General features: G+C 43.2%; 1 protein-coding gene across 3 annotated transcripts; it reads right to left on the reverse strand.

Moving 5' to 3' along the window:
• Positions 1 to 461: 461 nt before the first annotated feature.
• On the reverse strand, positions 462 to 21,113 carry Phf11a (PHD finger protein 11A). Of its 3 annotated transcripts, none has more exons than NM_172603.3 (8): positions 20,993 to 21,071; positions 18,369 to 18,490; positions 11,030 to 11,137; positions 7,863 to 7,996; positions 5,422 to 5,471; positions 4,257 to 4,388; positions 2,896 to 2,967; positions 462 to 1,118 (listed from the first exon to the last, which is right to left on the reverse strand). In NM_172603.3, the coding sequence occupies exons 1-8, from the start codon at positions 21,033 to 21,035 to the stop codon at positions 898 to 900; spliced, it is 882 nt and encodes a 293-aa protein (NP_766191.1). In that variant the 5' UTR covers positions 21,036 to 21,071; the 3' UTR covers positions 462 to 897. The 3 variants fall into 3 exon arrangements, with proteins under 3 accessions (NP_766191.1, XP_011243325.1, XP_017171459.1); XM_011245023.3 differs by lacking the exon at positions 20,993 to 21,071 and adding an exon at positions 20,159 to 20,378; XM_017315970.2 differs by lacking the exon at positions 4,257 to 4,388 and having other exon boundaries at positions 20,993 to 21,113.
• Between the last annotated feature and the right edge of the window lie 896 nt (positions 21,114 to 22,009).

Raw genomic sequence — 22,009 nt, forward strand, 5'->3', positions numbered from 1 at the left:
AAAGTCTTAGCGCTCCAAATCCCCTATTCCCCCTAATGGTGCTCGAGTCAAAGAGTCCAGATTCCAAAGCTGGAGTTGGTCTTGAACATGAAGCATGCCCTTGTAATGACTGTGGCCAAAAGGACACTTTTAAAAAGAGTCTGGGGCTGGGCGTGGTGGTGCACGCCTTTAATCCCAGCACTTGGGAGGCAGAGGCAGGCAGATTTCTGAGTTCGAGGCCAGCATGGTCTACAAAGTGAGTTCCAGGACAGCCAGGGCTACACAGAGAAACCCTGCCTCAAAAAACCAAAAATAAATAAATAAATAAATAAAAATAAAATAAATAAATAAATAAAATAAAATAAAAAATAAAAAGAGTCTGATGAAGATCCACAAAATCAGTAAACACTCAAGAGTGCATTGTGTCTTTCTACAGCTGAGGGCTGCCTGGGACTGTATTAAATAAACGGTGCATTCTTCAGTGGTTTTGACAAGCATTTATTAAGTGTGCTAAATATTGGCAATCTGGTATGATAGTGAGCATAAACCCAGGGTATCAGTGTGCAATGCACAGTGTTGAGTTTGCTCTATGCTGATGGAGTTATTAATACTGAGTGGAGACCATGATGAGGCCATCTGTAGGAGCAGCAGAAGCAAGAGAAAGCTCTAAGATTCCATTTAAGGCTGAGCAAAGCTCTGGTGTTGCTGCCCTTGACTGGGGTGGGCAGGGTAGGCAGGAAGACTTCCTCGATCCTTGGAGAACATGGAGGCCCCATCCAGTTTTCCTGAGGAGCAGCTTTTACTATCAGGGGAAAGCAGGACAAGTGAGATGAGAAGAGAGGAGACAAGAAACACCCAGTCAGGTATGGAGCATGGATGAGCAGTAGCAGGTCAGAGTTGGAGGACACTGTGGATCTGTCACAGGCTATCTCCTGAGCCTGCTTGCACTTCAGGAGACTCCTGGCATCTGACCTGGTGGTCCTCAGGAGGTAGCAAGGATCCTGATGTAGAACTTGAGCAGTCCAGGTCCCCATTTTCTTGAAATGAGCACAAGTTTTGTTGTAAGTCTGCAAGTGCCTCAAGCTGCTGCTTCATCAGCCTTTGCCTTTCTTCCCATTCACAAGCTTTACTATTGATTACTTTAAAAGAAAGAAAATGGCTTCAGTGTATACAGGGATTTCGTCAAGAGTAGTGTACTGTCTCTAGTCTGATTTGCTTCAAAGATCCACTCTGTAGCAACCGAGCAAGGTTACACAGTGGTCATTCATTCAGGGACTAGAGCATGAGGCAGGCCTCCCAGTGACAACTCTTTCAAGAGCACATCTCTTGTTCTAGGGACATTGTTACATCTCAGCTTTTGGTATGATTTAGGAACAGAAAATATTGACTGTAGAAACCTATCATCGTAATTTCAGTTGGGATTAGAATCCTCATGATTGAATCTTTAGTTTCTTAGTTGTCAGAATGACTGCATACCTGCAATTGCTTGAAATAGTCAGCTGAATTATCCAGGACAGAATGACACTATATCAGTTAGTGTCTTGAGGTGCTCCTCTCATATGCAGTGCGACATTTTCCAGACATGTAACTTTCATGCCTAGTGTCACATGTAAGTACCAAAGGAAATACAGTTTTCTGAAGGCTGGTTTTTGAAAGCTAGTCTTATCCACAGACATTCTCAAGTGACTTTTAAAGTAACTTCTCTGCTGAATACAACTGATTATTGCAGAGTTCAAATGAGAACAAGTGACAGAGAATCAAAGTGAGGGAGACTGTGCACATTGAGGTGACACAAGCTGACATCTAGGCAGGGGAAACCTACTGTCTAATTGTTTCCTGACAATTACTGAAAGGAGCATCCTAGGAAAGAACACTGTTGGGCAGTGTGTTATGCAAGGGAGAAGCTACTCATACCAATCCTGTGTCAGTCTGTCTCTCACCCATATCCTGACATACAGTGCATGGAAGTGTTTAGTACTGAAAGAGGCCATGGTAAAGAGGCCATGGTAAATGCAGACTCCCTATGGTGTTTCTGACAATTTCTCACTGTGTAGCCTAGGGTGGCAACCCTCCAGCCTCACCCTTTCAGCTGCAGGCATTACAGGTGTGCACCACAAAAAGCAGCTAATCATTAATCACTCTTTTGAAAGACCAGGTCTCCCTATTCCTGCCTGCATACTACAATTTAAAAGCAAAAACAAAAACAACCAAAAAAAAACAAAAACAAAAACAAAAAAAAAGCTGTCTTGGATAGTCTTGCCTTTTTTTCTTTTCCTGATTAATTTTTGAATTATAGTACTCAGTGCTTCAGGAGATGAGCTTTGAAGGCAAACCTTAGGAAAAGAACCAGACATCTCTTCAAGAGAGAGGGACACAGGCTGTGGGATGGACCACTAATGCTTCCATCTTGCTGCCTTGGGGCAGAGAAGCTGCAGGAGGCCCCCTGAGCTCCAGCCTGTGCCTGTGTATGCAAGGGTCAAAGTACTCTAGATTAGAGTCAAACCCTTGGCTTGTTTCTGCCTTGTCAGTCACCTTTTCTGTATACAAATATTGTTATGTCTCCCTGGAAAACAGTGTGTTCCAACCATCTGCAAATGACTACTGTTCTTATACAGTGGTCTATCTATCTATATGTCTGTTTCTCTGTCTGTCTGTCTATCTGTCTCTCAATCTGTCTTACTGTCTATATTTCTGTCCATTTTTCTATTATCTATGTCTATATATATATATTATATATTACTATGGGGTTTTTTGCACGTTTTTTTTTCTATCCCTGTCAGGCTCCTTTTATAATGGACTTTTTCATTTGACAAAACTGTCTTTGAGAAGAATGTTCACTAGTTTGTCACCTGTCATTCTGATCTGAGTGATAAATGTCTCTAAAACACACTGTTCCTTGTTTCATGAATCACCTACCTTCTTGGAATTTTCTTAGTGTGTCTCCAAACAATCCACAGCCAAACAGTAAGGTCTCGATCCCTTCATAGTCTAGAGAGAGAAGCAATGTGTTAACTTTATTGTGAACAGTCACACAGGGAGAGAGAGAAAATAACCCCACTAGGAAGAGAGAGGGTCAGAGGAGGGCAGCTCAGTGCAGGCCCAGCAGGGATCAGGAGAAGCATCAGCTCACTGTCTGTGCAGCCAGGACTTCTGAGGAGGGAACCCCTGTGTTCCAGGGAGCCCCAGGTGGTTAGGAGGCACACAAATATTTGAGCATTCTTGGTCTTAAGAAAATTAGTAAAGAAGATTGTGAAACAAAGTGTCTCCTTGAATGTTTACTGCTACTAAATTTTTTTGGTTGTGTCAAACCAAAAAAGCATGTGTGTGCTGTGGCAGGGGCACAAATAATATTTCAAAACAGGTTGATTTGTGTGTGTGTGTGTGTGTGTGTGTGTGTGTGTGTGTGTGTGTGTGTGTGTGCATACATGGGTTAGGTATCCTTGAAGTCCATAAGAGTGTTCGATCCCCAGGAGCTTCAGGTCCAGGCAGTTGTGAGCTGACAGACATGAGAGTGGGGAACCAAATTCAGGTCCTCTTCAAGATTTATGTGCTCTTAAGCACCGGGCTATCTCACCAACCTTAGAATAATTTTCGTAAGCCCCTGGGTTTATTAAGATATAGAATTTGAGGCACATCAAAATTATGACCTAGGGGCTGGTTCCCAGCATCCATGTTTGGTGACTTACAACTGCCTATAACTCTGGTTCCAGAGCATCATAGAGTTCTAGTCTCTGTGGGTACTTGAACACCCATGTGCATGTAAACACACACACACACATACAAATGAAATATAAGTTTTTAAAGTCTATCTGAAAACAACAGTTGTATCCACAACAACAAAACCTGCCAAACTAGCACACCAGCCTCAGTGATGTCTCCATCCAGCTGTGCACCTCTGGGAAACAGACCTCCTGGCCTTGGGGCATCTTTGCCTCTAACTAGAGAATCTGTATCTTTCATATTTTGTTGACTAGCTTAAATTGTCTCGATTATTTATTTTTTTTTGTATGAGTGTTTTGCCTGTATGTACATATAGGTACCGTGTGTATACCTGGTAACTGGACAGGACAGAGGATGGTGTTGAGTTCCCCTCAAACTGGAGTTATGGAGTGAGACCCCATGTAGATGCTGGGAACTGGCCTTTGTCCTCTCAGAGGAGCAAGTGCTCTTAACCACTGAGCCATCTTCCCAGCCCATGGTGTGTGTTCTTAAAGAATGGGTTACAGAAGGCCTAGGAAACATGGGGAGGTGTGTTTTCTAGAATGCCCATTCAATACCTGACTCTGAGGCAGTCTCATTCAGGAGTCTTCCATGAATCAAATCCATTTTTTCTAGTATGTATTCAAGTAAAACATTAAGAAGTCCTGCTTCCTGGCATTTCTTAAGGAAAGGAGCTTTGACAGCTGCATCTAAGAACAAAGAATGCATCTTTAGGAGGAAATAGGAAGCTATTTGCATCACATGGTCACTTTATACTTTACCAGTTGATAGGTGAGATTACGTGACTCATTTTTCTGTAGCTCAAATAGTAAATGGTTCAAAAAATGAAAACATTTCTCTGCTTATAATAACTGTATGAAGTGATGTGGTTTTGTAAAATTTACTTGAAATGCTTGAGATGACAGCCACTCATATTTGTCACAGATTTTGTGTTGTAAGGATATTTATTCCCTTTATAGAACAAACGTCACCTGTCCCTGTGAGGGGTGGCATACCACTAGATTCTGGCTTCAAAAATCCTATGGGCAGAGAGTTGGGCAGTCTTATCATCCTCATCAAGTGGGTGCTTCTCAGAGATAATTACCCAGTGCTTCCTCATCAGAGTTTTATCATTTATAGTCTTTTACCAGTGATTTTTTTTTCTTATAGCATTTGTACTGAACAGTACAGTAAAAGTACCAAAGTTTTACAGAGAACACTTTTCTTTCAATATAGGGTCTAAGTATGTAGTTCAAACCGGCCTAGAACTAACTCTCTGTCTCTCTCTGTCTCTCTCTGTCTCTCTCTGTCTCTCTCTCTCTTAGAGAAAAGAGAGAGAGAAAGAGAGAGAGTGTGTGTGTGTATATACAGCTGGCACACACACATATATACATATAAATACACACACATATATGTGTGTATGTATACATGTATATTATAATGTCTGTGTACATATTATTATAATCATTTTCTGTCAACACACAATAATGAAAAAACCCTTTAGTGGTACTTTCCAATCAGTTAATGACTACACCTAGAGAATGCTCAGTGGTTAAGAGCAGTTGCCGCTCTTCCAGAGGACCCAGGTTTGGTTCCAAGCATCCATAGGTGGGTCACAACATCTGTAACCTAAGGTATCCACACAAAAAAGTGCACATAAGAGCTTACAAATGAGAAGAAATTAGATTATTTCATGTTTTGCCTACATAATTAACTTTCTTTAAGCCCACTTTGGAAACTCACCACGTTGTGTGGGTTCTTGACCCTCTGGAGCATGTTTTTGACAAAATAATCTGAAAATACAGATGTTCAAAGAATCACTGAATCTTTTACTTTGTAGAGATCCACCAACCTTTGTCTCCCCGGTGCCTGCATTAGAGCTGCATGCAATTACACTGGCTGAAGTTTTCATTTTTAAAAAGAAATGTGTTCAAGTCAATGTCAAATTATTAACCAACATCCAGTGTGGGTGAGGGTGGCCGTTGTCTTTGTGCCCTCTGAGCAGTAGAAAGAGGACTTCACTCTCTGAAGGTGTGAATGCTGGGTGACTATTTTGAGCATTCCTAGTTCCTATGCTGTGATGAGGGGCATCAGCTGCATATGTATCAAAAGATGGCCTATTCGGCCATCAATGGAATGAGAAGCCCATTGGACACGCAAACATTATATGCCCCAGTACAGGGGAATGCCAGGGCAAAAAAATGGGAATGGGTGGGTAGGAAAGTGGGGGGGGGGGAGGTTGGGGGACTTTTGGGATAGCATTCTAAATGTAATTGAGGAAAATACGTAATAATAAAAAATATTTTTAAAAAATTAAAAAAAAAAAAGAAATTATGGTCTAAGATTTGAAGCTTCACTCTGACCACTCACAATCTTGCTGATCTTCACGGTTCACACAGACACACTTGCAGCACTGTGGACTTCACAGTTCACACAGACACACGTGCAGAGCTGTGGACTTCACAGTTCACACAGACACACTTGCAGCGCTGTGGACTTCACAGTTCACACAGACACCCGTGTAGCACTGTGGAATTCACAGGTCACATAGACACACGTGCAACGCTGTGGAGAGTGACTTTTGAGATCAGAGCTGGCCTTCTCTAGCACTTGGATATGGAGAGTGTCTTCAGAAAGAGCAAGAGAGAGAGTAGGCAGCATAGCAGGCTAGAGAACAGGAGTGAGGAACTGTAGGGGACTTCTCTGCCCAGGCTTGCCTTTGTCTTAGCTCTTATGAGACCTAGGGTCTTCCAGTTACAACAGTGCCCTCAATGCAGCCTTCCCAGTAGCACCCAGCTCAGTCACCTCCTCTGGACCTGGGACCTCTGCCCACCTTACATTCAGTCTCAAATTGCATTCCCAGAGGGACTTGGATTTGTGCCTTCACCTCTCCTGTACTTTGATTTTAGGCTTATACTACCATGCTTGCCTATGAGTTTTTGTAATGCATAAAGAAGTAGAGAGACTATTAGGATAGACTCCCTCACCCCTGTCCTCCCCATGCCCAGTGTCAGTAATTTTCAAATCAGGATGAAGCCGGGCATGAAGCCGGGCACACGCCTTTAATCCCAGCACTTGGGAGGCAGAGGCAGGCAGATTTCTGAGTTCAAGGCCTTCCTGGTCTACAGAGTGAGTTCCAGGACAGCCAGGGCTATAAAGAGAAACCCTGTCTTGAAAACAAAACAAATCAAAACAAAACAAAACAAAACAAAACAAAACAAAACAAATCAGGATGAAGCCCATTCCTGCTTCAGCCCCTCCCATGAGCCAGTGTTCATTGTGGCCTCTCTGCCCCTGTCCGTCCTCCAACCTGATTACCTTGTCAGCTTCATTCTCTCTGAGTATCCCTTAGCACCTTGTGAATTATGTCAGTTATTCTATGAACCTCAGTGTTTACATTAAACTTGTAACAGCAGAGAAGCCCACTTGTTCCTTGTTGAAACAATTCATTTTTTAAATAGATTAAGTATTTTCCTTATGGTTAATGAGCATATTTTAAAAACTTATGTCTGTAATTTCAAGGCCAGCTGGTTTACTTAGTGAGATACTGTCTCAAAGAATAAAAACTTGTTACAGCAGAGATTTCATGAGTTTAAAAATGACTGATATAATAAATTGAGCTCTTTGTGAGTATAAACAATAAAAGTGAAACCCTGAGAATACAAGCCACTGTTGATTTTTCAGTAATTCAAATATAAAAATCACTGTTCAAAACTGAATGAATTTTTACTAACAGTGACAAGCTGGGGGCTGGCAAGATGACTCTGCAGGTAGAGGTGCTTGCTGTCAACTCCAACAACCTCAATTCCATGTCGAGGTTGAACACTGGAAGCAGAGAGCTCAGACCCATGACCTATGGATGTGCGATTGAAGGAAGGTGTCTTCCCAATGCAGGCAAGAACAGACCTGGATTGGCTCCTGTCTCTTGTAGGACATGCAAGCTTCCATTAGGAATGAGGCTCTCCCAGGAACAAGAGAGGACAGAGAAGATTTAGAAAGTCAAACCCTTGAGTAGTTCTTTTCCTGTCATGTGGAGAAATGTGAAGCTGAGAAGTTCCTGCTCATATCCCATAACCCTTTCTCACATGAAACTCATTTGCATGAATTGAGAAGTGTGTCACAGGCTAGCCACCCCCTAAGCACACCCAACGCTCCACCATGGAGTTTTAAAGCTATTTGATTACTTGTAAGTGCCATGATCTTCATCAACTTGTAGAATTGCGTGGTCTTCCATGGCACAGGATAAGTGGTAATTCTTGGTGCAGGACTGTAAATCATATCCCATGGTGGCTCCTTTGTTTTTACAAAATGAGCATTTCTAGAGAAGAATAGTTCACAGTGAGTTAGTACTGTTTCTTTGCTGAAAAGTAAGGATGCCATTAAATATTGTTTAAGCCAGCAACCATGTGTTTTTGTTCTGGCTGTCTCTGGCATATCCTCCATAACCACACTAAATAAGCATTAGATTTGGTAACCCACGAGGAAGTTTCAGCAAAACTGATGCCAATTGGAATCAAAGGCCTGGCATAGACAAATGTGTTATGATCTACATATATGCAAAAACATTAGATGATTTCAAAAAATATTCTTCCCCTTTAATAGAGACTTTTGTTTTTAAATAGAAAAGCTGTAAGGCTTTTTTTAATCACTAGACACACACTGGATTTGGGGTCCTTGAACCTCAGGCCAAAGCAGCTCCTTTTTGTGCCACTAAGGGGTGTGTGACCTCAGCTGGCACTTGCTATGACTTCCTCCTAGACGTTCCTCCCTTGAAAGGTGGTGCTTGTGCCACAGCGTAGCAGTTGAGGATTCTGTACAATAAATGCACCAGTTTCAGATTTGTAGACACTAAACAATAAAACTATAACTGAATACAATATTTTCTTACTCCCTTGGTTTTATGTCTCTATCGCGTTTTATCTGAAGGTGGTACAGAGCTGGTTAGGCATTGTGTGGCTACAGGAAGCCCATCAAGAAGTACTATAGTCTTATGCTATAATGAGGGGCAAACCAGCCATGCCCAAGTCTGATTGACCCCATCCTTTGGCTAAATGAAGTCCAAGTACAATGAGGCCACTCTATAGAGCAAGAGACAGCGCTCGTGGGATCCCATGATAATACATAAGGAAACATAAGGAAAAGTCAAAAGTAGGTAAAAACCAAGATTGAGATATAGATAGTGTTCTACAGCACATACATGAGCAGTTATTCAATTGTAGAAGAGCAATGTAGCAGCATGAACAGTGAAAACGATGGGATGCACCCTCATTCTACAGTTGCTGACAGCTCTGCAATGAGGTTTACTCATCCAAGAGGAAAGATCCTCAAAGGAGAAAATTATGCCAGAAGATCAGGCTGTAGACATCCCTGTTAGGAACTTACAAAATTACTTAAGAATATGGGAGGGCCCAGCCTCTTGAGAGTGGAGCCATCCCTGGACTGGTGGCCCTGGGATCTATAAGAAAACAGTGAGTGAGTAGCTCTCACCTCATGTGTCTTTTGCATCCCTTTCTGTTACCCCACACTTCCAATGCATCTGTTTCCCAATAGGAAAGTCTATGGAAACTCTTAAGGATAATAGCTGCTTTCTCAATATTCTATGTATACAACTGTCCTCATTCTGGACCTGGCTGTTTCCACATAGGCAAACTCTGTAACAGTGTCTCTTCAGTTGTGGGTCACAACCATTGGAATATGTATTTCTGATGGACTTAGGAGTTCAGGATCAGCTCAGTGGCAAAATTACAGTTATAAAAGACCAAAGAAAATAAATTTAAGGATGGTGGTTCATAAGACAATCTGAAATGTGTGTTTTCATCATGCTCCACACTATGAAAACCACTGTTCTAGAGTCCAGTGGTGCCCTTCCTTAACTATCTGTGAACAGCCTCAAATACAATTGTCACAGAATGATAGAAAGGTTTGAGTTGACATTGTCTAGCTACTTTCTAATTAGGAGAATTTACATGCAGCATGCTGGTACAAGTACTTTGAAAAAAGAACCTACCAGTGTGTCCCCAGTGATTGACACCTTATTGTGAGTGTGGCCAGCCATAGGACCTCAGACTTGTCATCCTGTGTACTCATCTGCAAATGGCCTTTTTATAAATGGAGCCAGGAGACACAGTCATGATCAGAGGTACAGCTTAGGAACTAGGAATCAGCTCAGATTCTCAATTACAGTTATACAGGTCCAGAGATAATAAATTTATGGTTGGTGGTTCCTAAGACCACTTGAAATATGTATTTTCTGTTGAAAAGGTCCCACAAGTGGAGAGAGAACCACCACTCTAAAATCCAAGGGTAGCTTTCCTTAACTCTGCTCATGACCTGCCTCAAAACCAATTAGCATAGAGTAATAAAAATTATGTTTCAGCTGATGACCTGCTGCTTTTTAATTAGAAAGACATAAGCTTGCTGGAACACATACTGATATTTTGTGATCTAACATGGCAGAGTGCCACCAGTCATTGATACCTTTTGTGGTTCTGGTCAGACATGATACACTCAGACTTGCCATCCCATTACTCATCTGCAAATGGCCTTTTATAAATGTAGCCAGGAGACACAGTCAACCTCAGAGATACAGCTTTTCCCGTCCTTCTTTCCTGGAGACTCCCCTTATGCCCTCAACCCCAAGGCAGATGCTGACAGTGATAACCACCCAGAACTGGTGCAGAAAGACATGCAGCCACCCTTGGCATTCAGAAGGCATCTTACTGCAGATGAAGGATAAAGCCTTTTGCTCTGACTGCGGCCTGCAGCTTTGAGGCACCGAGAGGACCAGCTAGCTGCTCTGAGGCAGGAGAGCAGAAGCAAAGCCTAGATGGTGCTGAGAGCTGCGGAAATGGGTGTTTGCTCTGCTGGAATGACAGTAAGGACTTGTTCCAGCCTGTCTAACCAGAGTTTTTACCCAGACAGAAGCATCTCAAGCTTGCTCTGCTGCTGTGTGCGACAGTTGGCTATAAGCAGACAGCGTCAGCTGAGGGAGCGTCTCACAGTCCACCTTCCAGCTCTCCACATGTTTCTCAAACCCTGCTACACCATAGACTCTATTTTGAGATGAAAGACTCAGTTTTTTATTTTTATTTCTGTGTATGAATGTCTGAGAGACCAAGTATGTTAGTGCATTTGTCTGTGAAAGCCAGCAGAGGGTGTCAGATGCCCTGGAGCTGGAGTTAGCAGGGAGTTGTGAGTTGCCATTTGGTGACAAGGGACCAAGCTCAAGTCTTCTAGAAGGACAGTGAGCAATCTTCACTTCTGAATCCTCTCTCCAGGCCCACGAGAGCCTATCCTTTGACTGTAGCCCCCAAGACTCATAATATATGAGTAATAAAACATGTCAACTTACCAATCTTCTTCCTCTCCCGATCTCTTTCTTTACAGATTTGACATCAAAGTTTCTAACTGTATTAGGTAGATCAGGAGCCTCACACTCCACCAGTCCTGATGAATACAGCTGCAGGTTGGAAAAATCGCAGAGTCAGTGTGAGGTAGCCCTGACCGACACAAGTCAGAGATGCTTCCGCAAAGGCCTGCAGAGGAGTGCAGAGTGGACAATGGCTCAGAGCACTGGCCACTGCGCAGGAGATGAAGAGACACGAGCCTTGGGCTCCTGTGAGAAACCTCGGTCTGCAGACACAGTTGTACTGGGTAACTGATCTCTATTGACTCTGGACCCAGGCAGACAGTGGCTCGTGCAGCATTGTTCTCTGCCTAGGAATGCAGAGCAGGCTCTGGCAATGGCTGAAGCCATGCAGTCAGAGAAGCCAAAGCAAGGGACAGAGGCCATTCCTGATGGCTTTCCAGGTCTCCTTCTTAGACTTCAAGGACTGTGCCTACCTCCACAACCATATGGCAGACCTTCACTCTTGACTTGTTGAGATAGGGTCTCACTGTAGCCTAGCTGGGCTAGAACTCACAGAGTCCACCTGTCTCTGCCCCTGAGTGCTAGGACTAAAGCCATACACTAATGCATCTAGCTTTATGATTTTTTTTTAGATAGGATCAAGCTATACATCCCATGTTACCTGGACCTTGGCTTCTTCCTTAGCTTATAAACAATAGAATTGCAGTTATGAGTGACCACAGCTAGCCCAGAACTCCATTGTATGTTTTAGCAGCCACAGATCTCTTTGCTCCTCAGCATTTTGGATGATATTGGGATAGCTCTGTGGTTCAGCATGTGGACTGTCCTTCCAGTTTCCTACAGGATCTACGTTCTGCTCCTAGCTCTAGGCCACCAGCTCACAGCTGTCTTAACTCCAGCTCCAGAGGGTTACACACATGTGTACACACACACTGAAATCTTTCTAAAATTTTACTAAATATGCATTTGTGTGCCTGTTTGTGTGTCTGTGTGTGTACACTCTGTGATGTGTGTATATCCTGGTGTGTTCATGAGTGTATGTATCTATGTGTGTGTTCTGTGTCTGCATGTAGTGGACAGAGGTTTAATTTGGCTGTCATTCTCTACAGCTCTTTGACTTTTTTCTAAGACTTTTTTTTATGGAAATGAGTGTTTTGTCTGCATGTATGTATGTGTATCAATTGTGTGCAGGTTTCAGCAAAGGTTAGAAGAAGTTATTGGATTCCTGGAAGTGGAGTTACAAATGCTGGTGAACGAACCCTGTTTCCTGGGAACTGAGTTTGGGTCTTCTCTGCAGCAGCAGCTTTACCAAAAAGCCATCTCTCCAGCTGCTCTCTACTTTACATTTTGAGAGAGTTGCTCCCTAACTTGGAGAGCTCACAATTTCAGCTCACCTGGTTGGCCAGCATGCTTCTAGAATCCTCCTGGCTGCCAGGGCCTGGATGCATGGGACTGCAGGCAGTAAGTCCACCTGTGTCCTGGGGATGGGAGTCAGGACTTCACGCTCATGTCCCCAGCACTTCACTAAATGAGCCACCAGCTGTCTAGCTCCAGATAAAGTTCTGGAGTCACATAAACCTCACCGATCCACCTGTTCATGTCACAGGAAACTCAAAAAACGAAGAGCATGAGAAACATGAGAAAAAGTTGTGACACTTTCACAGGCAAAGATTTTTTATATAAGAATTAGAAATCATGGGGCTAGAGAGATGGCTCAGAAGTTAAGAGCACTAATTGCTCTTCCATAGGTCCTGAGTTCATATCCCAGCAACCACTTGGTGGCTCACAACCATCTATAATGAGATCTGATGCCCTCTTCTGGTGTGTCTGAAGACAGCAACTGTGTCCTCAAGTAAATTAAAAGTAAATCATCACTGGAAAGAGAGGCCCATTGGACACGCAAACTTTATATGCCCCAGTACAGAGGAATGCCAGGGCCAAAAAATGGGAATGGGTGGGTAGGGAAGTCGGGGGGGGGGAGGGTATGGGGGACTTTTGCAATAGAATTCTAAATGTAATTGAGGAAAATTTACATAATAATAAAAATATTTTTTAAAAAAATAAATAAATCTTTTTTAAAAAGAGAATTAGAAATCATAATGCAGACATGAATCCTTGCATGTGGAAGTGAGAGAATGACCCTGTGAAATAGTTATATCTTTCCCTGTGGTTTGTTGTTAGGGTCTCGCTGTGTTTCTGCTGGCCTTATTCAGTTGCAAGTTTTGCAAATAGATATGTTGTCCTTTGTCAGGATTTTGCTGTCTGAAAGATGCTCAGAGAAAAATGTGGGTGAATAAGGTGGCACTCAACAAAAATCACTTGCTGCCAAACCTGACAAACTGACATTCACATCATGGAGGAGAAGGTGAATCCTGCAAGGTGTCCTCTGAACTCTAACTGCATCCTGTGGCACATGCAGAAAGAAAAAAGTAGATATCGATTTTTAAAAGGCCAGCCAGGGAATAGGAAAAACCACACTATATACATCGGATCAGAAGCTTATGTGTAGAATACAGGAAATCCTTACAACTCAGTAAGACAATTCAGTTAAAAATGGACAAGGGGGCGGGCAGAAAACTCTCAGTGAATAAAAGCCTTGGCTGAGCAAGCCTGACAAGCTGAGCTCAGTTCCAGGAACTCCTATAAAAGGGCAGAGGCCATGGCTCAAACCACACATCTGCAATCCAGGGGTTCTACAGAGGCAGAGGAGACCATCATCCAGAAGACTGTGTCAATAGCAAGAGTTAAACAACCCAGAAACAAGGATGGAGATGACCATTTGTACACTCTAGGTCTTACAGCACCAGCCTGAGCCCATATCTTTGAGGCTTTTCCCCCACTTTCTCCTCTATAAGTTTCAGTGTCTCTGGTTTTATGTGGAGTTCCTTGATCCACAAAGAATTCTCAACTGAGGAATACCAAATGGCTGTGAAGCACCTAAAAAAAAAGAAAATGTTCAACATCCTTAATCATCAGGGCAATTCAAATCAAAACAACCTTGATATTCCAACTTACACCAGTCGGAATGGCTAAGATCAAAAACTCAGGTGACAGCAGATGCTGGTGAGGATGTGGAGAAAGAGGAATACTACTCCATTGCTGGTGGGATTGCAAGCAGGTACAACCACTCTGGAAATCACTTTGGTGGTTCCTCAGGAAATTGATCATAGTACTACCAGAAGATCCAGCAATATCACTCCTGGACATATACCCAGAAGATGTTCGAACATGTAATAAGAACACGTGCTCCACTATGTTCATACCAGCTTATTTATTTCCAGCCAGAAGCTGGAAAAAACCCAGATGTTCCTCAACAGAGTTATAGATATAGAAAATGTGGTACATTTACACAATGGAATACTACTCAGCTATTAAAATTAATGAATTCATGAAACTCTTAGAAAAATGGATGAATCTGGAGGATATCCTAAGTGACACAACCTGCCATGGGCTGGATTCAGTTGGTCTCTCAACCCAGGGGAGAAATCAGGGTCCTGGAACTCAGGTGGGCAAGGCATGAGCAAGTGACAAACAGACACAAACACAAGGGAGTATTGAGTCTGAGTGGAATTTCTCAAAGCCAGCATCAGACATATGTTACAGAAGAAAACAAGGAAGTTAGGTGACACATCAGCCAAGGTACATGGAGGTTATCCAATCTATAATGACACAAAACAGAGAAGTACATACATAAAGGACTAGCAGGAACCAGGCAGTGGTTCCAACTGAGACAAAAACCAGTCCCATTTGAAGTCTGCTATTCTAGGAGCTAGGTGAGGATTTCACACCCTAGTTACAATTCTAGTCACTTGTATAACCCACCACCAGGGGGTCCCACTCTTGCTAACCTTCTCATGAATAATGCAATACTCTAGTTCCTCCTTAAACCACAACCCTCCTTCTTCCTAGACAATTGTTAATTCCTGCATATGGGAGTGACTTAGCTGTTATTTTAAGTATTTGTGGTGGACCTCCATTTACCAGAGGAGTCCAACAAACTTTCTTTTATTAAGTAATATAGTCTGCCACACATGACTATAATAAGAATTCCAAAATTACTTTGTTAAACTTGCCCTGAAATTTTCAACTCTGTCTAGTAAATTGTGATGCCTGATTTCTTTCACTATCCCTCTTTCAATATTGGAGGCATTTTGTCTGAATAAGTAACATTCTTACAAAATTCCAAGCCCAGGGTTGGCTCAACGACTACCTAGGACATTGGAACACTGGTGAAGGCCAGGAAGCAATGGTCAATCTAACTAGCTATTTGTCAAATGATTCCTTGGGGGGGGGGCCTATAATAAAACATTACTGAAGGAAAGCACACAGAACCTTTCACCAACTATTGCAAAGACAAATCTGGACCATATCCCTTTATGAGACACCAGAAAATTTCCAGAAGACCAGTTTCCATGAAACTCTGTGCCTCAGGACTGTGGGCAAGCTTTTGGACTTGTCACACAGACTCCACTGGAGTGGGTGTGGCAGTAACCCAATCACAAAAGAACACACATGATATGCACTCAGTGATAAGTGGATATAAGCCCAGAAGGTCAGAATACTCAAGATACAATTTGCAAAACACATGAAACTCAAGAAGGAAGACCAAAGTGTGGATACTTCAATCCTTCTTAGAAGGAGGGACAAAATACCCATGGAAGGAGTTATAGAGACAAAGGTGCAGAGCAGAGACTGAAGGAATGACCATCCAGAGACTGTCACACTTGGGGATCTATCCCATAAACAACCACCAAACTGAGACACTATTGCAGATGCCAACAAGAGCTTGCTGACAGAAGCCTGATATACCTGTCTCCTGAGAGGCTCTGTCAGTGCCTGACAAATACAGAAGTGGATGTTCATAGTCATCCATTGGACAGAGCACAGGGTCCCCAATGAAGGAGCTAGAGAAAGTACCCAAGGAGCTGAAGGGGATTGCGGACCCATAGGAGGAACAACAATATGAACTAACCAGTAACCCCAGAGCTCCCCTGGGACTAAACCACCAATCGAAGAAAACACATGGAGGGACTCGTGGCTCTAATTGCATATGTAGCAGAGGATTGCCTAGTAGGTCATCAATGGGAGGAGAGGGCCTTGGTCCTGTGAAGGTTCTCTGCCCCAGTATAGGGGAATGCCAGTGCCAGGAAGCAGAGGTGGGTGGGTTGGGGAGCAGGGGGAAGGAGAAGAGGATAGGGGATTTTTGGAGGGGAAACTAGGAAAGGGGATAACATTTGAAATGTAAATTTAAAAAATCTAACTTAAAAAATACTTTAAAAAATATGAGGAAAATGACAAGCTCCTGAGGCCTTCCTGTACATGCTGTGCACACGCATGCACACACACACATACACACAAACACATACACACACAACTGTTATCCAGGCTCTGGGTTTGAACCTCAGCAACAGAAAACAGGGAAAGGCTTAAAATTCAAGTGGATACTTCAGACTGATAAATAAGCATATGGAAAAAGATAGATAAGGTAATGAGATACCAGGATGCAAGCAAGAAATAGCCTGGTTTGAAATGTAAAATGCACACTTACTTTATAACATTGAAATTCTTTTAGATGTTTGCCCAAAAGGATTCAAAGCATATAGGAAACAAAGACTCTTATGCAGATGTTCCTTAGAAATTTGCTATCACCTCAGATTGGACAGAATGTATGTGTTGATAAATAGATGAATAGACTATGACATTTCTATCTAATAAGATAATATAAAAACAGGGAAGCAAATACTAATACATCTACCTGGTATTCTCAGGGGACCAATTTGGGGTGATTAAACATGCTCACAGTGAACTCCCTCATATATAAAACAGTATCACATAAGCACGGAGCCTGTTGTCTAGTTTCTGTCAATTTGACCCAAGCTAGAGTTATCTGAAAGAAGGGAACTACAATGGAGAAAATGCCTCCATGAGATCTGGCCATAGGGGATTTTCTTAGTTAGTGACGAATGGGGAGGGTGCAGCAAAAACTAGGTATAGCCATTTCCAGGCTGCTGGTGGTAGATTCCATAGAAAAGCAGACAGCAAGCCATGAGAGCCAACCAGTAGCTGCAGACCTCCTTGGCATGTGCATATTAGCTCCTTGCTCCAGGTTTCAGCCCTGTTTGAGTTTATGTCCTCAGTTCCCTCTCTGATGAGCAGCTCTATGGAAAGGCAGCCAAATAAACAGTGTCCTCCCAATTTGCTTTTGGGTCATGGTGTTCTGTTGCCACAGTAGAAGCCCTAAGACAGACCCTATGCATGCCTTTCTGTATGCTTAAATCTTCTCTGGAATTAGACAGGGTAAATGCTATGGAAATGTTGTCTGCTATAATTGCTAATGGAACACAGTAAGAAGAAGTTCATGTACATCCACTATAGGCATATTTATCCTGAAGAGTTTGGCTGAGTACAGAGATGTAGATCGCAACTAGGGCCAAACACACATAAGGCCTAGGAGACTTTCCAGAGCACTGATGAGCCAAGAGTTCTTACTCTAAAGGGTCCATACTGTAGCACTCCTGCCCTGTGATCACTGAGAAAAGATCAATCTAGAGGCAGTTGGAGTAAGTGGGAGCTGACTGCAGAGAGGCTTGAGGGCATGCTCTGGAGTCTCTCCTGGGAGCTCTCCAAATAGTGGCAGTGACCTCCTGGAGAAAGCATGTCTCAAAACTCAACTGCACACTTCAGTCACTGCATTGCTTAATGAAAAGTAGCCCAAGAAAATTGACCAAAAATACTGGCATGTCAACAGACCATTTGAAAGGACTTAACACCAGGAAAAAGTATACAAGAGGTAAAGGGGAAAGGTTTAAGGGATGGAGGCCATCTGCAGCCCATGTGCTTCCTCCCTTTGTCCTATTGTTGGGACAACTGGTGAGAACTCAAGTATATGCCTAATACTAATTAGCATACTAATGCTAATTAGGCAATGCTAATGTCTGACCTTGATGGGTAAATTGAACTTATGTGACACAAGGTACTTTGTGTAGAAATACACACTCAAGCATACAGGACAAGTTGATACCAAATTTAACACAGATCAGACAGCTTGATGTGGCCATATGTACCATGAGTCTCAGCACTCAGGAGACTGGGGCAGATAAACCTAAATGAACATTCCCAACTCAAAGGCCCTCTGTGCATAGAGACATGATTTATGTGATGATAATCTTCTACCAGTGATCTTCCATGGGGGCTGTGAACCACAGTGTGAGTCCTGGGAATGGAACTCAGTTCCTTTGGAAGAGTATCTGGTGCTCTTAACCAGTGAGCCATCGCATCATCCCCACACATGTAGTTTTAAAATTATTTACCAGTAACTTACCAAACAGTTTTCATGAGCAACTATATTCGCTGATGGTGAAAAGTATATTTGACTCCACTCATGGCCTTCAGGGCACAGGGCACATGTCCTTTTTTCCATCTTCTCTATGATTGGACAGTCACCTAGAAATAACATCCAGGTAAAAACAGAAAAGCATTTTGTGGCCTTGCTAGTTCCTCCAACTTAAAGGAGCAGACGAGGCCCTGTTCTTAGGACAGTCTTAACTCCTGGACCAATCACGAATCAACAATCTCACCAGTGAAAAGCCGCACCTCTTGTGTGGCGCGGCCTCTGCTCCGTGCTGAGGACCAGTGAGAGAAACAGAAACAGAGCAAGCCACAAGGTTGGCTATGGTGTCACTGAAAAGCTTCTAGAGGCCTTACTGAAATGAATAAAACATTTAGAAATTCTCTGATGATGTCTGAGAGCTGCACATATCTACGGGCAGAGACAGGGAATGAGAGCAAAGGTTGATTCCATGTCTGTTTAGCACAGACAGGAGTAGGTGCACCTCTGGAGCCTATGAGCTTCCTTACCATGGGGTCTTGGTGAGATTTACAACACGAGGCATGCACTTCCTCCTGCTGGCCCTAACTCCAATTAGAAATGATTTTGTCACCCCTATGACACGGTGTCACTCTGTGCCCAGGAACTTATCTTGCCATGCTGCTTGTCCTTGTAGCTCAGTGTTCACAGCTGTGTGAGCCTGTGGATTACTTTTCTCCAACAAGCTCCACGGCTCCTTTCAGTACCACGAGAGCTAGCCGACAGGGAAGACCTTCCTGGTTATTCCTTAGTTTCTCACTGTACTGTGCTTAACAATGTGGTGTCTTTGGCAATCAGGTCTTATGATTGGGTTCTCAACTGGTTATTGTGCAGAGAATAGATGTCTCTGTAATGTTGAGACATGAATGAGACAATGAAAAATCACACTGCTTCCCCCAAGGCTCAAGGAACATGGTGGAAGACAGGATGGAAGGATGCTAAGATTCATAGAAACAATGTCCTCTAGACATGACAGAAATGCTGTGATCAGAGGTTGCCTGCAAAAGGCCCTCATCAGATCAAACCAGATAAAAGGGCGACAGCATTCACTAGCAACCACACCTAACTGAGGAGATCTTTCAGTTAATGGTTTGTGGGGGAGGGAGTAGGTTTTCCTTTAGGTATTACCTGGCCCCTTACAATGATGTAGTGGTTAGCCACACACACACACACACACACACACACACACACACACACTACAGGTTCAGCATTATCTAGAGATTATAATGAGTCCAGATGGAGAAAAGACCAAAGGAAGTTTTGAGAAACAAAAGATAAAGAATGCCAGCAAGGCAGAAGCAAGTTGAAGATTACATTAAATGTAGCAGAAGTCTAGAGCAGAGGCTTGATATATAGTGATGTCAATTTTATACAACTTTCCCTGAGGAAGTTTTAAGCTTAATGTAATCTCAATGTACAAACATACGTACATATATATGTATATACATACATACATACACATATACATGCATACGAGAAAATAGAACAACGGTTCAGTAAACAGGAGCTCTTATGCATTTTTGCAGAGGGCCCTGGCTGAGTTCCTACCACCTACATGGTGAGCTATAACCAAGTCTAATTCTCCATCCAGGGAGAATCCTATGCTGCCTTCTCCATACAACACAGCATCAAGAACACATGTGATATACAGATATTTATGTAGGCAAGACAGTCATACACAAAATAAACCTCAAGTATATACTAGTTGCAGGATAGTTAGAGGCTGAAATAAATCACTACTCAACTCCAAATTTGGCTGTAGACATCTCTACCAAGTGGGTGAGGATAATGGATCCTTGGGTTGTTTCAGGGATGGAAGGATGATGCTTTTGTTGCAAATGGTGGCTTCCCTTGAGCAGTGATCACTGCTATCCCTGTTGCTTGAAAGGTCTGAAAAGGTTTAGCATTAGTGCTTTCCTATTGTGTCTGTATTTCCTGCTTTGACATTTTGGGCCAGGTTACTCCTGAAGAGAAAGGATTGGGACAGAGCTGTACTAGCCTGACAACACCAGTGTTCAAGTTACCCCTGCTGTCCTCCGTGCATTGTTTCTGCTTCTTTACCCCAATAAGATTTCCTTTGCATTCTTGAGATCATCATTTTCTAAATGGATCCGGAACCCTTGGGCCACAAACCTGACAAAAGCCTGGATTGTGATTCTCTCATGATAGGAAAAAAAAAACATCTCAAGGAGATTGCCACCACGGGATGATCCCTAAAACATCAACCTACACAACATAAATGTTTCAGATACTGAAGGCTACTCGCAACACACAACCCTAATCTGTTTCTCTGTACTCTCCAATTGTCCTCAAAGACTGGGGCATCCGTTCCAGGTTTCCAGCATCCACAATAGTCTACTTTCCCTTCCCAACAGCATGTCTTGAGTATTAATTTTACAATGTAGAGCCCCCAGTCCTATGAAGCAAGGACAGAATAGCTTTTAGCTTCCCGAGGTCACCAGTGCCTACAGATTTCCCAGATGCTGTAAGCCCCTCCCCACCCTCAGCAGTGTCCTGCAGTCTCCCTGGGGAGAAGTGGAGTGTGGGACCTTCCTACTGCCCTGAACCTTAGAACTCACCATTGGGAACTGGGTTAGAGCACCCTGGCTTCTCTTGGGCCATGGCTTGGTGTGGTCTTGCAGTCCTTGAAGTGCCTCTGCAAGGTTCTAGGTTCTAGTTTCTTTTTCTCTAAATGTGGGTGGAGACTACAAACAGCAATCTGAGAGGAAGTGCAAGTTGAGGGCAGTGTGCTGGCACATTTTCAACTCTGAGAAGTCATTTTGAAAGTGCTCTAAAAGTGATGTAATGAAACCCAAGGTCCAAAATAAGTCAGGGGAGGAAAGGCTCCATTTGAGCTATGTGGGCCTGTGGACCATGAGAGGTAGCCTGGTCCTTGGTTGAGCCAAGGCTAGACGCCCTAGAGACCCTGAAGGGTCTATAGAAGTTTTACCTGCTCCTGGGCACCAGGCTCCTATCACTAGCCACAGCCCCCTATACATTTATGGCCATCAGTCACATAAGAGAAATACACCAAGCGCCCATCATTTAGAAAAAACATAAAACAAAACAGTGACCTGTGGTCATATAGGCTTACAACAGATCTCCATGCTAATAAGGTACCTAGAGGCCTGGAGGACATAGCCAATAAGCTTTCCTTCCCAGATATTCCTCCCTGCAAAAGATATTTTATCTCAGGCCACGCTGAGAAGTGGGGTATGGTTTTACACACCCCCTTTGCACCATGGCAATAAATGACTCAGAACCATAGACTGACTCTTTTCATCGGGATCTGCCTTAGGAAGTCATGGAGAACTCCTTTGCCTACAGAGCCACTGTCTAATCTCTCATAGAAGGTCTCCTTCTGCTCCCAGACATAACCTCCTCTAAGCCAACCACCTTCAAGCAAAGGACTCTTCCTGTGGGACCACCCGGAGCTCCCCACATTTTTCCCCTAGGTCCCAGGCTAGATCTAGCCCATGGTCCCAGATTCCATTCTCAGCTCTCCTTGAACTGCCAGCAGCGCCTGGGTGTCCACACCCTGGGAACTCCACCACACCAGCAAATTCCCAGGCCCGGGCACTCCTGAACCAGCTCCA

This window comes from Mus musculus, chromosome 14 (assembly GCF_000001635.26).
Source record: "Mus musculus strain C57BL/6J chromosome 14, GRCm38.p6 C57BL/6J".
Lineage (NCBI taxonomy): Eukaryota > Metazoa > Chordata > Mammalia > Rodentia > Muridae > Mus > Mus musculus.